A 12423-nucleotide genomic window follows, 5' to 3' on the forward strand; every position below is an offset into this window, starting at 1 on the left:
AGAGAGAGAGAGAGAGAGAGAGAGAGAGAGAGAGAGACAGACAGACAGACAGACAGACAGACAGACAGACCCAATTGAATTGAGTCAAATACAAATGGCACATTTTAGTTCATGCTTGACATAACAAATGGTGTTAATTGTGAAATTCCAATTGCCGGTCCACATTAGATAGTAGCTATAACTCACATTTTCTATTCGTTTTCCAAGTGAATTTGTGCTAGTCCTCACAAAGACTACTTTCATTGTCAAATCAATAATGCCATCCAAACGACAAGCAATTGGTCAGTCTTCACTTTAAGCACATAAGAGAAAGGCATCATGAGATTCAGAAACTGATGAGCCATGGGAAGCAAGACTGGAAACTGTTTGACTATGCGGTGCTCAAGCTCATTCATCAGAAACACATGGGAAGCAGGAAGAAAGACTAGAAACTGCTCAAGTATGCAATGCTCTAGCCAGTTTGTCTGAAACAGTCAAGGAACAGGAAGTAAGTATGGATACCATTCGAGTATGCACTGACCAATCCAGGTGAACACTCACATCTTGGTGCATTCCATTACAGTGCTGATTATTATTACAGTTTTCATCCAAATGTGGTTATTGGAAAAATGGAAAAAATAACCTTGTACTGCAGTGCCCTCAAATTTAAGAATGAAGCACCAGGAATGTACTGTACAGGTGGAAAAATGAAATTGCCAGAATTACATTTACCACTTGAACTATTATCAGTGTTTGAATCAAGTAACACAAGCCAGTCAAGAACTTTCTTGGCAAGTTCATGTTTCCAAATGCCATCATTCGGCTCAACAAAAGTCATGCACAAGAATTACACAACATTCTAAGTGCAAGGTCAAATTTATGATCATGTAGGATCTCTACTACCGCTGCTTAACAAAGATCAAATATTTTTTCAAATTTCTTTCCTGGGGAACACTGATGGAAAAAATCAATCGACATTGTTGATTTAATATGATCACAAAACAAGAAACTGTCACTGTATTACAAACTTTATTCAACCAGCACAACGAATTAATCAATTGATCAGAAGTGACCTTGAACAGACGCCAGCTGATGACTACAAAGTTGTAGTCAGAGCTTGACAAACACATGTCACCCAAGACAAATGCATGAACAATTAATGAAGTGGCAATTACTGTAGTTGACAAAGAATTTAACTCGTGAAATAATTCTTCATCACAGAAATGGTGATGTTGAGTGATTCTCTGAAACTCATCAGTTGTACAGCAATTGCAACATCTGACTTTTTTTTCTCCCAAGAAAGAAGATGGATCTCATTTCAACAACAAATGGAGAAATCCATGAAAACATGAGGAAACAAAAGAGAAAGTCATTGTCATGAATTACTGTCATATTGATTGATGATTTGTGAAAGCACTAGAAACATTGACAATGATTCCACCAATACATTGTCAATATGTGTGCTTGGTAAAATCAAACCAAGTTCCATTCTGAAGAGTATATGCATTTATGTGATGCAGTTTGTTAATAATGGCAATGTGAATCCCAACGAATTGGGAAAAATTCCTGTATTACCGACCACATTTACAGAGAGTCCACAGCACACGCATGAATACCCACAAGATGCAATGACAAATGTTCGTGCATATGGCCACTCAGATTTTTTTAAGATCAACTGAAGATGACAGCAAATACTTCTCTTTAAAAGTGTGAAACAATGATGCTTAAGTCAAAAATTTCGGAAGAAGATGTACAGTTGCCATGCATCCCAATGATTGTGACAGATATGGTGTTTGAATTCAGATGTCTGCAGTTTCTGATGCAGCTCACATTTTTAATGACATCAACAAAGTACAGGAACAATTGCTACAAGTGTGTGTACTGAATTTGTCAAATCCATGTTTCTCACATGGAGAGATGTATGTGGCCTGTTCACACATACAAAAATCTTCTGATTTATTCATGTGTGCAAAATTAACAACAATTATGTATCCAAAAGCACTCCAGTAGAGACAGTTTAAACACAAACACAAATACTTTCTTTCTGTGAGTGTCTTCGCAACACATGCTGAGTATTTGCTAGTCCGTAAATAGTGGCAGAATTTGAACTTACTTAATTACAGATTGCCATTCATTGGTATGACACAGTCAAAAGTGTAGATGCACTGAAAATGCATCATAACTATATCTGTATTGAGCCTCCTGCATTTTGTGATGGTACCCATTTCATTATAAGTAAGAACAAAAGGTAATGTAACCTTTGTTATTTACATTTTCCAAAGTTTTCCCCCATTACTGCAACTGAACCCTGACGTAGTTCCCTCAAATGGCCAACACCAATTTCTTTCATCACCCTCATCAGGACTAAGTTACTGCTGCATCTCCTAACTCATATTGTTGGTGTTAACATGAAATCACAAAATGAGAACCTGTTGCGTGCATGCAAAAATATATCCGCAAGTTCTTGCTTCTGCACTAGCCATCTCCACGTGTTTTCTGTATTTTTAAAACATTGTGTATTTGATATAAATATTCATACCATCCCAAAATGCAATATGGATTATACAGATTAAGCTTACAGAGTTATTAAAAATTCACCCTTTGTGAAAAACAATTCATATGTTTTAAGTGTCGTTGTTATGTCGCATTAGTTTGCAAATGTCATAATTTACAAAGTTTTTTTCTCTTTTATAAATGTTTCATTGACGTGTTCTATTTTCGAATGTTCACTTTATTCTGAAATCTCTTTCATATCACTTAAATTGTGTGATGCATATGTTATTGTTGTTAATTAGGATTCCTGGAGGAAGTGTCATCTGTGCGACAACACACTGTGAGTGAAATTCCTGCTGGTCATAACTGCAACCCTCCCGTGCTTGTACATTGCACAGCGGGTGTTGGTCGAACTGGAATAATGATTCTGAGTGACTTACTTCTATATACACTCGATCATAGTCAGGTAAATAACTCTTGCTGGTTGGTGTTACTGTTAACTGTCTTGAGAAAAGGATGAAATGTGAATATAGAAACAGATAGAATGAAATGATGTCAGTTATTAAAATTTTCTAGATCAAATAATGGTAAAATTATTTTAAGTCGATACAACGCTGTAATTTGTTATTTTAAGTAACATATTACAATAAGAAATGTAGTTAAGTAAATACAGTACATTAGTCATATACCATGAATACCACATGGGGTGGTTTCTGTGATGTGGAAAGAAGTCAGATATGTGCATTTTATATTAACTTAATGCAATATAGTGAAAAGACTATTGTACTCCAGTGCTAATAAAATAATCTAAAAAATTAAATTTAGAGCTCCTGTGAAGATACTCTTTAATAGAATAGAATTAGCCCAACACGAAGTCCTTTAAGTCAGTCTCAAACTCCACCATATGACATTTAATGTGCTCTGGCAGGTTGTTGAATGTGTGTATTGCTGTATGTGACTCCTTTCTTTACTAATGTCAACCACTTGAAGCCTTTGTAAAGGTCCTAGTCTTGCATCCACGTTTTTCACAATTTTCTGAATGTGAAGTATTTGTCAAAGCACAAAGTTTTGTAGGAGGCGTCTGCAGTATGTTCTGGAACCAACATAAGATATAATTCCTATTACATGATTATCTATTCTGAAACTGCTGTTCCTATAAGTAGAGGTCACAACAACCAAGAAAAATACAGCCTAATAAGTCTGCAATTGCCGAGCATTGCCTCTCAGAACTTCATGGCATGGATTATGACAAGATCAAGGTCCTAACACAGACTTCGAAATTTTGGGACTGTATCATCAAAGGAGCTATAGAGATCAGAGTAAGAAAACCTTAACTGAATCATGACAGCAGCTATTCCCTTAACCAAGCTGGGGAACCAGCCATTACCCAGATTAAGGAGAAGATAGAAATATCCCAGAATGTACTGACTTCGAGGGCAGGGGGAGGAACCTCCGAAACGCCGCCAGCAAACCTCCCTGGGCATGGACCTATGAGGGAACATCCAGACGCGGGGCCACAAGCCAGGCGTCAAACCCTGGCAGGTATGGCTGAGAGAGCGCCTGCGGCACAGACAGTGGAGGGAGTGCCCGAAGGAGGGGGAGGAGGGGGAATCTGATATATACCTCACGCCTGCCGTCCCTTGGTAATACATCAGCACACCTGATGATGGCAACAAGGTCGATTGGTGAAATATTGTGTCCTTTGTACACTCACACCAGGCTGTTCATCCAAATACGCCTGGAGAAATTGAAGAATCACGTCACATACCATTATGGGAAGGAGATGCAGCGCAATATGAAAAAGAGTTGAGAAGCTGTGTCAACGAACAAGTCAGCTACTGAGCTCATTTGCTTTTTATGAGGTGCCGAGAAGAACGTGTGGTACCGAATTTTGCTAAGGTAAAGCACCACATCAACTCAGCAGCTGCCTGAAAAATCAAGAAACGTGTCAGCCTAGCTCTGGTACGAGAGAGGGTTCCCCACACTCGGTGGTGTCTGCACACCACCAATAAAGAACTCCTCCAGCTACATCTACATCTCACCAACTGCTTCAATTCCTGCAGCTGGGATTGGATTGATGGTGTCATACGGGCCACAGTGGACTGTGTCCAAAAGAAGTCCACCCAACGACAGACATCCAAGTTTGAACATATATCTGAGAAATGGCCCTCTGAAGATAGGGGGAAGATCATTATCAAGCTCACAAACATAGTACTGGATAATTACATGATCTCAGTTCTCAAGAAAGGATTGAACTTCACTCCAACACCTAAAGGTGCACCCATCGCTGACATTAGTGAAGTTGAACAGACAGCGGCTCGACTCCTGCCTGAAGCAGAGGAAGAGGTATGTTGCGAAACCTGCAGGGCCATAACTAGAACTAGACCTGTGAAACTGAATATTTTCACAAAAGAGAGGGTGGCCATCCGGAAGCTAAGAGAAGATCCAGACATAGTGGTCTTACCGGCAGACAAGGGTAACACTATGGTAATCTTGTCCCACCAGGATTATACCATGAAGATGCGAGACCTGCTAGATGACACCACATACCACAAGACTGACACCAATCCTATCAAGAGGGTCGAAAGGAAAACTTAGGCACTTCTCAAAGATTCTGGCATCCCTGAAGAGGTCACAAAGAAGTTACAACCCAGTGCCCCTGTTCCTCCGAGGCTGTACGGCTTACCGAAAGTCCTCAAGGAATACGTCCCGTTACGTCCTATTGCCAGCAATATTGGTTCCCCAACATATCCTCTCGCGAAGTACCTCAAGGAGCTGCTCAGCCCTCACATGGGGACATGCCCACACCATATATGTAACTCTTTGGCTTTCATGGGATGCATCAACCACCTCACGGTTAAGGAATCTGACATACTTATGAGCTTTGATGTGGTTCCCCTGTTTACTAGGGTTCCATTACCTGAATCTCTGGAACTCATCGACTGGGGAACCACCGATCTATTCAGACGTGTTCTAACGTCAACATATTTTCTATTTAACAGCGACTACTATGAGCAGACCAAAGGCATTGCTATGGGGAGTCCTCTCTCTCCCGTCATCCCTAACATGTACATCGAACATTTTGAGGAAGAAGCCTTTGAGTCAGTGCAACTAAAACCTACCTGTTTCTTTAGATACATGGACGACATGTTTGTTATTTGGCCACATGGAATAGACAAGCTGATGGAATTTCTCGCACATCTCAACTCAAGACACAAGAATATCAAGTTCACCATGGAGGTAGAATCAGATGAGATGCTCCCCTTCTTGGACGTTCTGGTCAAAAGACGAGATGACGGCAGGTTGGGGCACAGCATGTGTAGAAGGACAACTCACACCAACTTATACCTATACGCGGATAGCTGCCACCACCCTGCTCAGAAGAACGGCGTGCTAAAAACTCTTGTACACAGATCTCGCGCCCTCTCTGACAAGGACAGTCTTCAACAAGAATTGGTCCATCTGAAGTCCGTGTTTCTGACGAACGGTTATAAGGGAAGGCAAATCTGGGCTGCTCTACGTCCGACACTCACAACACAACCGGCGGAAACTAATGAAGAACCTGAGGAAAACACGGCCATGGCATTCATTCTGTTTTGTGGGGCCTTATCAGGAAAAGTTGGACACATTTTACGCAAATATCAAGTAAAAACTGTCTTCTGCCCTCCAACTAAAACCAGAGCACTTCTTGACAGTGTTAAGGACGACCTTGGTTTATCTAAATCAGGGGTTTACAAAATGCCATGCCAATGCGGTCAGGCATACATAGGTCAGACAATTCGCACCATTGAAGACTGATACCATGAACACAAGCGGCACATGAGATTGCAACAGCTTAATAAGTCTTCAATTGCCGAGCATTGCCAGTCAGAACTTCACGGCATGGATTATGACAAGATCAAGATCCTAACACAGACTTCCAAATATTCGGACTCTTATCATCAAAGAAGCTATAGAGATCAGAGTAATAAAACCTTAACTGAATCATGACAGCGGCTATTCGCTTAACCAAGCTGGGGAACCAGCTATTACCCAGGTTAAGGAGAAGATAGAAATATCCCAGAATGTCCTGACTTCGAGGGCAGGGGGTGGAACCTCCAAAACGCCGCCGGAAATCCTCCCTGGGCGCGGACGGCCGAGGGAGCGCCCAAGGGAGGGGGAGGGGGAGGGGGAATCTAATATATACCTCATTCCTGCCGTCCCTTGGCAGTACATCAGCACACCTGATGATGGCAACAAGGTCAATTGCTGAAATATTGTGTCCTTTGCACACACACTCCAGGCTGTTCACCCGAGATTTATTTCGTTAAGAAAAATGCTGTCCAAGCCACATCTGCCAGTCCCTTATATGAATCTGCCAGTCTTTATTCGCATCCGTGGGTATTAAAATATTGGGAAACCCTTTAAACCATTAGGTATCTGGGAGCACTGACAGTAGGATTTCCCCTGGCCTGGATTTTAGTCTGCTGAAGTCTGGCATCATAATTTACATTCCCCAGACTGGGGATATGATCATGACCACATTTTAATGCAACATAGTCTATCATATTGTTGGTACATTCCTTAAGTTGCAATTTTGTGTCACAATTACTGAATTGGCTGTTTTGAAATTTTTGCAGAAATTTTTTCAACATTACTAAGTCAAATGAATTCATGTTAGAAGTTGTTATCATACCTTTTATACTGTTGAATGTTAGTCATGTAGTTTATTTATCAAATTTATATTTTATTTATTTATCATATGATGAAAATACGTCCATATAAATAACATTTGTTTACAAATGTACGTAATCACACGTTCATACAATCTTACATCTCCAGATCTAGTTCCCTGATCCATTCAATCACCCACATCCCATGTGTGGTTGATGTCCATTATTGTTCCTTTGTATGCATGAAGAGGACAGTCAGCAACAATATGATGGGTGGACTGTAAGCAGGCACCACAAGTCACAGTTTTCAGAACCAGCATATCCCCATTTGTACAGTAAATAACTACATCTGCCTTGTCTGGTTCGAATCAGATTTGTGATGGTCTGTTGCTATCTGGTGAGATCAAACTCTTGTATCTGCATGGAAGGTTTCTTAACTAGATGTTTGTTGACTACTTATGGCTGCCGCCACTGAATTTCCCATTAATGGTTGTCCCTGAAAGAGGATCCAATGAGGATGGTTGCTGTGTGCCATGACAGTTTTTTTCGGACACAAGCACTGATGTTCCATTTGTGAAATATCTCAGTGAATGGGTAGCAACTGAGTTTCTTCTGAATATTGTTCAAGACCTGCAGCAGAGCTTCTGATCTTCTTAGAGCTGGAGGTGGGATACTGCTGAGAACAGGAAGCTATAGTGTGTTTGCTCTGAATACATCTATAATTATTTGCATTGCTTGATTGTCAACACTATTGAACCAAGTCAAAGAGCAGTATTCAGCAACAGAGTATGATAGGGCTAAGGCTATGGATCTTAAAACATGAGCATAAGGTCCCCGTGAGATACCAGCAAGTTTTTTTTTTTTAAGACTGTTATTTCTCATTTTGACTTAGGAAACCAAATTTGAGGAAAGCGGGTTGAAAGCTCTTGACAGTAGTACCCTGTGTTGTTTGTAGGTAGTATTTTGGTATACTGCAGTATGTCAAGACTTCACCTTTGAATCTGACTTCTGGTTTGTAATTTGCAGTCTGTTGCTTAGGTGACATGTAAGCTGCAAGCTTATGATGTGGGATAATACTCAATTTTAAAATAAGTCCTTCTTGCCAAACAGTATAATAAGCTGCTGATAGATCCAAAATGATACCCGCATTTACTGATCTCTTCTCATACTCATTTTCAATATAACTAGTGAGAGAGAACACCTGGTCATTACAACTTCTCCATGGTCTGAATCCTGCTTGTTCTGTAAGGATGTGGTTGTTAATCACGCAAACATTCTATTGTTGATCAGACACTCGAGGAGCTTGTGGTACTTAGAAGTTCTGTTGGACAATAATTTTCCACTTTTGCGGAAACTGTATTGGATATCAGTATGGCTAATACTTGTGTTTCCTTCATCAAAGGTGGCAGGTTTCCAGTTTGTTGGATATTTGAGAAGAAGTTGGTAACCCATTTTACTGTATCTGGTCCACACTGAATCAGAAATTTTGGGTATATTCCAGAAAATCTAGCTTCTTTTCCAAATTTCAAACTTTTGGTTGCAACCTTGGTTTCCTCTTCTTGAAATGGAATGGAGACTTCGGACCTCTGTAGGGCAGCTCATTTCCTGATACTCGGAGATGGATACTTGGTTTTTAACAAAGTCACTCAAACTGATGGCGGTTTTTTAACTTTCGGCTGCAGGATTTGATGAATCTAGCTTCCTAGTGATAGACCAGGCTCTCTCATGAGAGTGGGTATAGTCTGAGGATTCCACTGTTCCATGTCAGATGTTTCTCATATTCTCTTTGTAATTTCTCACTTTCTGCATTCCAACCGGGGATGTACTGTATTGACTCCAACAAGGGATGTACTGTATTGGATTCTGTTTGCTTTGCAAACTCAGTCAAGTTGGTGTTCTTGAGGTTCCATCGCAGTTTAGGAAATGATCATACAACATATGTAGACATCCCCACCTCTTAGATAATAGATCTGTGTTGGCTATGGGGGATATCATTGAGCACTGAATGTCGATATTCTCCAGACCAGTGAACTGAATGGAAAGTAGACAGGTCTTTAGCATCATAAAGTAATTTCAGATTTTCTGTTTCCATTCAGTCAAGTGCTTCACCATTAATCTCATCCTTGAATGAATTTTTCACTCTGCAGTGGAGTGTTTGCTAATATGAAACTTCCTGGCAGGTGAAAATTGTATACTGGATCGAGACTCGAACTCGGAAACTTTGCTTTTCGTGGGCAAGTGCTCTACCAACTGACCTACCTAAGCATGACTCATGACCCATCCTCACAGCTTTACTCAGCCAGTACCTCATATCCTACCTTCTAAACTTCACAGAAGTTCTCCTGTGAAACTTGCAGTACTAGCACTTTTGGCAGAAAGGATATTGTGGAGGCCCTGTGAGGTGTTTCCAGAATGAATTTTTCACTCTGCAGTGGAGTGTGTGCTGATAGGAAACTTCTGTGCAGACAGAAACTTCATGCCGGACCGAGACTTGAACCTGACTGAGTTCAGGTCTCAATCCAGCACACAGTTTTGATCTTCCAGGAAGTTTCGATGTCATTCGTGTTGTAACTCCAGATATGATGATGGCTGTTGAAGTCACCAAGAAATAAAGTTGGATGTTGCTGAGGTGTAGAGAAGGATTAGGTCAGTTAGTGTCTGGGGGTTTATACACATGACTAGGGTCAAATTTTCAATTGTCTATGTAGCAGTGAAATTCATTTTCAGAGTTTACCGACAGTGGTTGGCAAGTTGTTATACAATGCATGACATGTTGCAAAACCAAACTTTGGATGGTAGTTAACAACTATTAAATTAAAGTCTGGTATTCTCTCTCAGCTCCGTAACTGTTCTTCATCTGTTTTGTGCATTTCATAGAGCCTAGAAAGATATTCACATTTTGCTCAGTGAATGTACTCCTTCAAAATTAAGTTGAAAAATGTGCAAAGTTGGTCCAATTTCACAAACTTGAGTGCCCTGAGTAAGACATTCCAACTTCTTGTATGTCCTTTGACCGAGATGTCTTTTCAGACAGAAAAGTCTTCGTGTCTCTATGTGGTAACTTTCAGCAGTTACATAAGTGGCCTCTGTTGATGTAAATGAAACAAGAATGACTCAGACATAATGCAGCTGCTGATATGACAGAAGCAGAATGTACATGTGACTGTGCAGAAAACGAGGAATATCACCATGTCACCATCTTTAACCCTTGAAGATGACAGCAATGCATCTCCTGTGTCCAGAACACTGCATGTTCAAGTCAACATAGTGTAATTCTGGGCCAAATAAGTAATATTAATGACTTAAACAACAATTATTGTTATTATTATTATTATTATTGATCATTTATAATGAAAAATAGATGAAAATTGTAATATTGACACTACCCTTTAACAATTTTAACCACAAAGTAATTGTTATTGCAGAAATCTGCTAGTACACCTGATGATATCTGCACCAGATTAGTCTTTTATTTGCAACGTATTACCGCAGATATCTGCATCCATGCAGACCTCTACTTGTAAGTTGAGTTTCCCCCTCAAATGAGTCTGCAAATCATTAGAAAACAAAAATATATTGAATAAACTAGTCTCTTCATTTTTGAATCAGTCGTAGCTGTAATCGCGTGTATTGCGAAGATAGTTGAATAGAGGTGCTTCATCAAGTTCAGGCTTTTAAGTTTTCCACTTCTTGTGTTTCATTGTGTGAGTAACTGTTTGTGTAGCTTGTGGAGATTATTGAACTTTATGTATTGATTCTTTCAAAATTCAGAGATAATCCATCTGCCTTGCACCATCTGTCGATTTTTCTGAATATTTCATTAGATGCCATTTCAGTAAGGGTAATAGTCATAGTACTTTTTATTCCTATACTTGTATCATCTGCAAAAAGAGCAAAAGTTGTATCTTATGAAACAGCAAGTGAATGATCGTTTGTGCATGTAATAAGTAACAGGGGGCCCTAAATAGGACATTGTGGTACACCACGTCCGAGAGCTTCAACATATGAGTGCATATTGTTATGTCAAGGACATGGAACTGATACCTTTGTCTTCTGTCGTTCAAGTTAAATGGAAAAATGACTTTAATTTATGATATTTACGTATGTAAAACTAAAAAACTCCTTTAAAAACTCAATCTTGCTGCAACTAGTTTTGAGTATTTCATGATCATCTCACACAGGGAACTGCTGGAGGATAATGAAATAGTCAAAATAAGTTGCAGCAAAATAAAGTTTTTATAGCAACTGTTTGGTGGTTTATATAAAAGTGCCAAGCACAACTTATAGCAGACTTCACTAGATTTTTGTGCTTCCTGTATGTAGGAAACACAGGGAGCTGTAATTATAGTTGTGTTAGTTTCTTAGATAAAGTTATTTTAATCTAAACTAGCTGAGTACCCGGTGTTGCCTGGGTATGTATTCTTCCGATTCTATTAGTCTATCACTTCCTTCCCCCTCTCTCTGTCCATCTCCTCCTCCCCCCTCTCTCTGTCCATCTCCTCCTCCCCTTTATCAGTCCATCTCCTCATTCTCTTTCTATGTCCGTCTCCTTCACTTCCCTTCTCTGCCAATCTCCTCTCCTCCCCTCTCCTTTCCTTTTTCTGTTCATCTCCTCTTCCCTTCCTCTATTCATTTCGCCCTCCCCTCTCTGTGTTGATCTTCTCTTTCATTTCTCTGTTCATTTCCTCCTCCCCTTCTCTTTGTCAATCTCGTCCTTCATCATATCTGTATCTGTCTCCTTCTTCCTGTCTTTATCCATCTCCTCCTTCCTGCTCTCTCTGTCCATCTTCTCCTCCCTCATATTTGTATTCAGCTCCTGTGTCCCCTTTGTTGTCAGGCTATCTGTTCCTCCTCCATTTTCTCACCATGTCATCCCCCTCTCCCCCTCAATAAGAGGTTGCTCATTATTACCCCCATGGTATTTCTTTCGAGATAGTAAGTGATATGTGTACCAGTTTTGGTTGAAATTGATCCAGGGCTTTAGAAGGAGTTTTTAACCATAGCTCCTCCGCCCACATGTGCCCATTTCATATATATTTAACATATTTCTTATGTATTTGTACACCTGTATCTCCAGCGAATTTCACCCTGCAGTTTCATTTTCACGCAAGATGCCATATCTCCTGATATGCTGTACAGAGATATAATTTTGCAGGTACGTGCAGTAACATATGTGGACACTGTTTGCAAAATGTGTTGCGAATATAGTTATTAGGAAAGAAGTAATAAATTAAAAATCTCATACATGATGAGGCAGTTTTTCATGCATCTCAATGTTTATGGCATCATACCTCCTGAA

General features: G+C 40.0%; 1 protein-coding gene across 1 annotated transcript in view; it reads left to right on the forward strand.

The window, feature by feature from the left end:
• Positions 1-12423, forward strand: part of LOC124722640 (tyrosine-protein phosphatase non-receptor type 14) — a 169444-nt gene that overhangs the window by 152371 nt on the left and 4650 nt on the right. The window contains exon 21 of the mRNA XM_047247787.1: positions 2775-2938. Within this exon, the coding sequence (XP_047103743.1) occupies positions 2775-2938 (164 nt within the window). The remainder of the gene's footprint in view (positions 1-2774; positions 2939-12423) is intronic.

Source organism: Schistocerca piceifrons, chromosome X (assembly GCF_021461385.2).
Source record: "Schistocerca piceifrons isolate TAMUIC-IGC-003096 chromosome X, iqSchPice1.1, whole genome shotgun sequence".
Taxonomy (NCBI): domain Eukaryota; kingdom Metazoa; phylum Arthropoda; class Insecta; order Orthoptera; family Acrididae; genus Schistocerca; species Schistocerca piceifrons.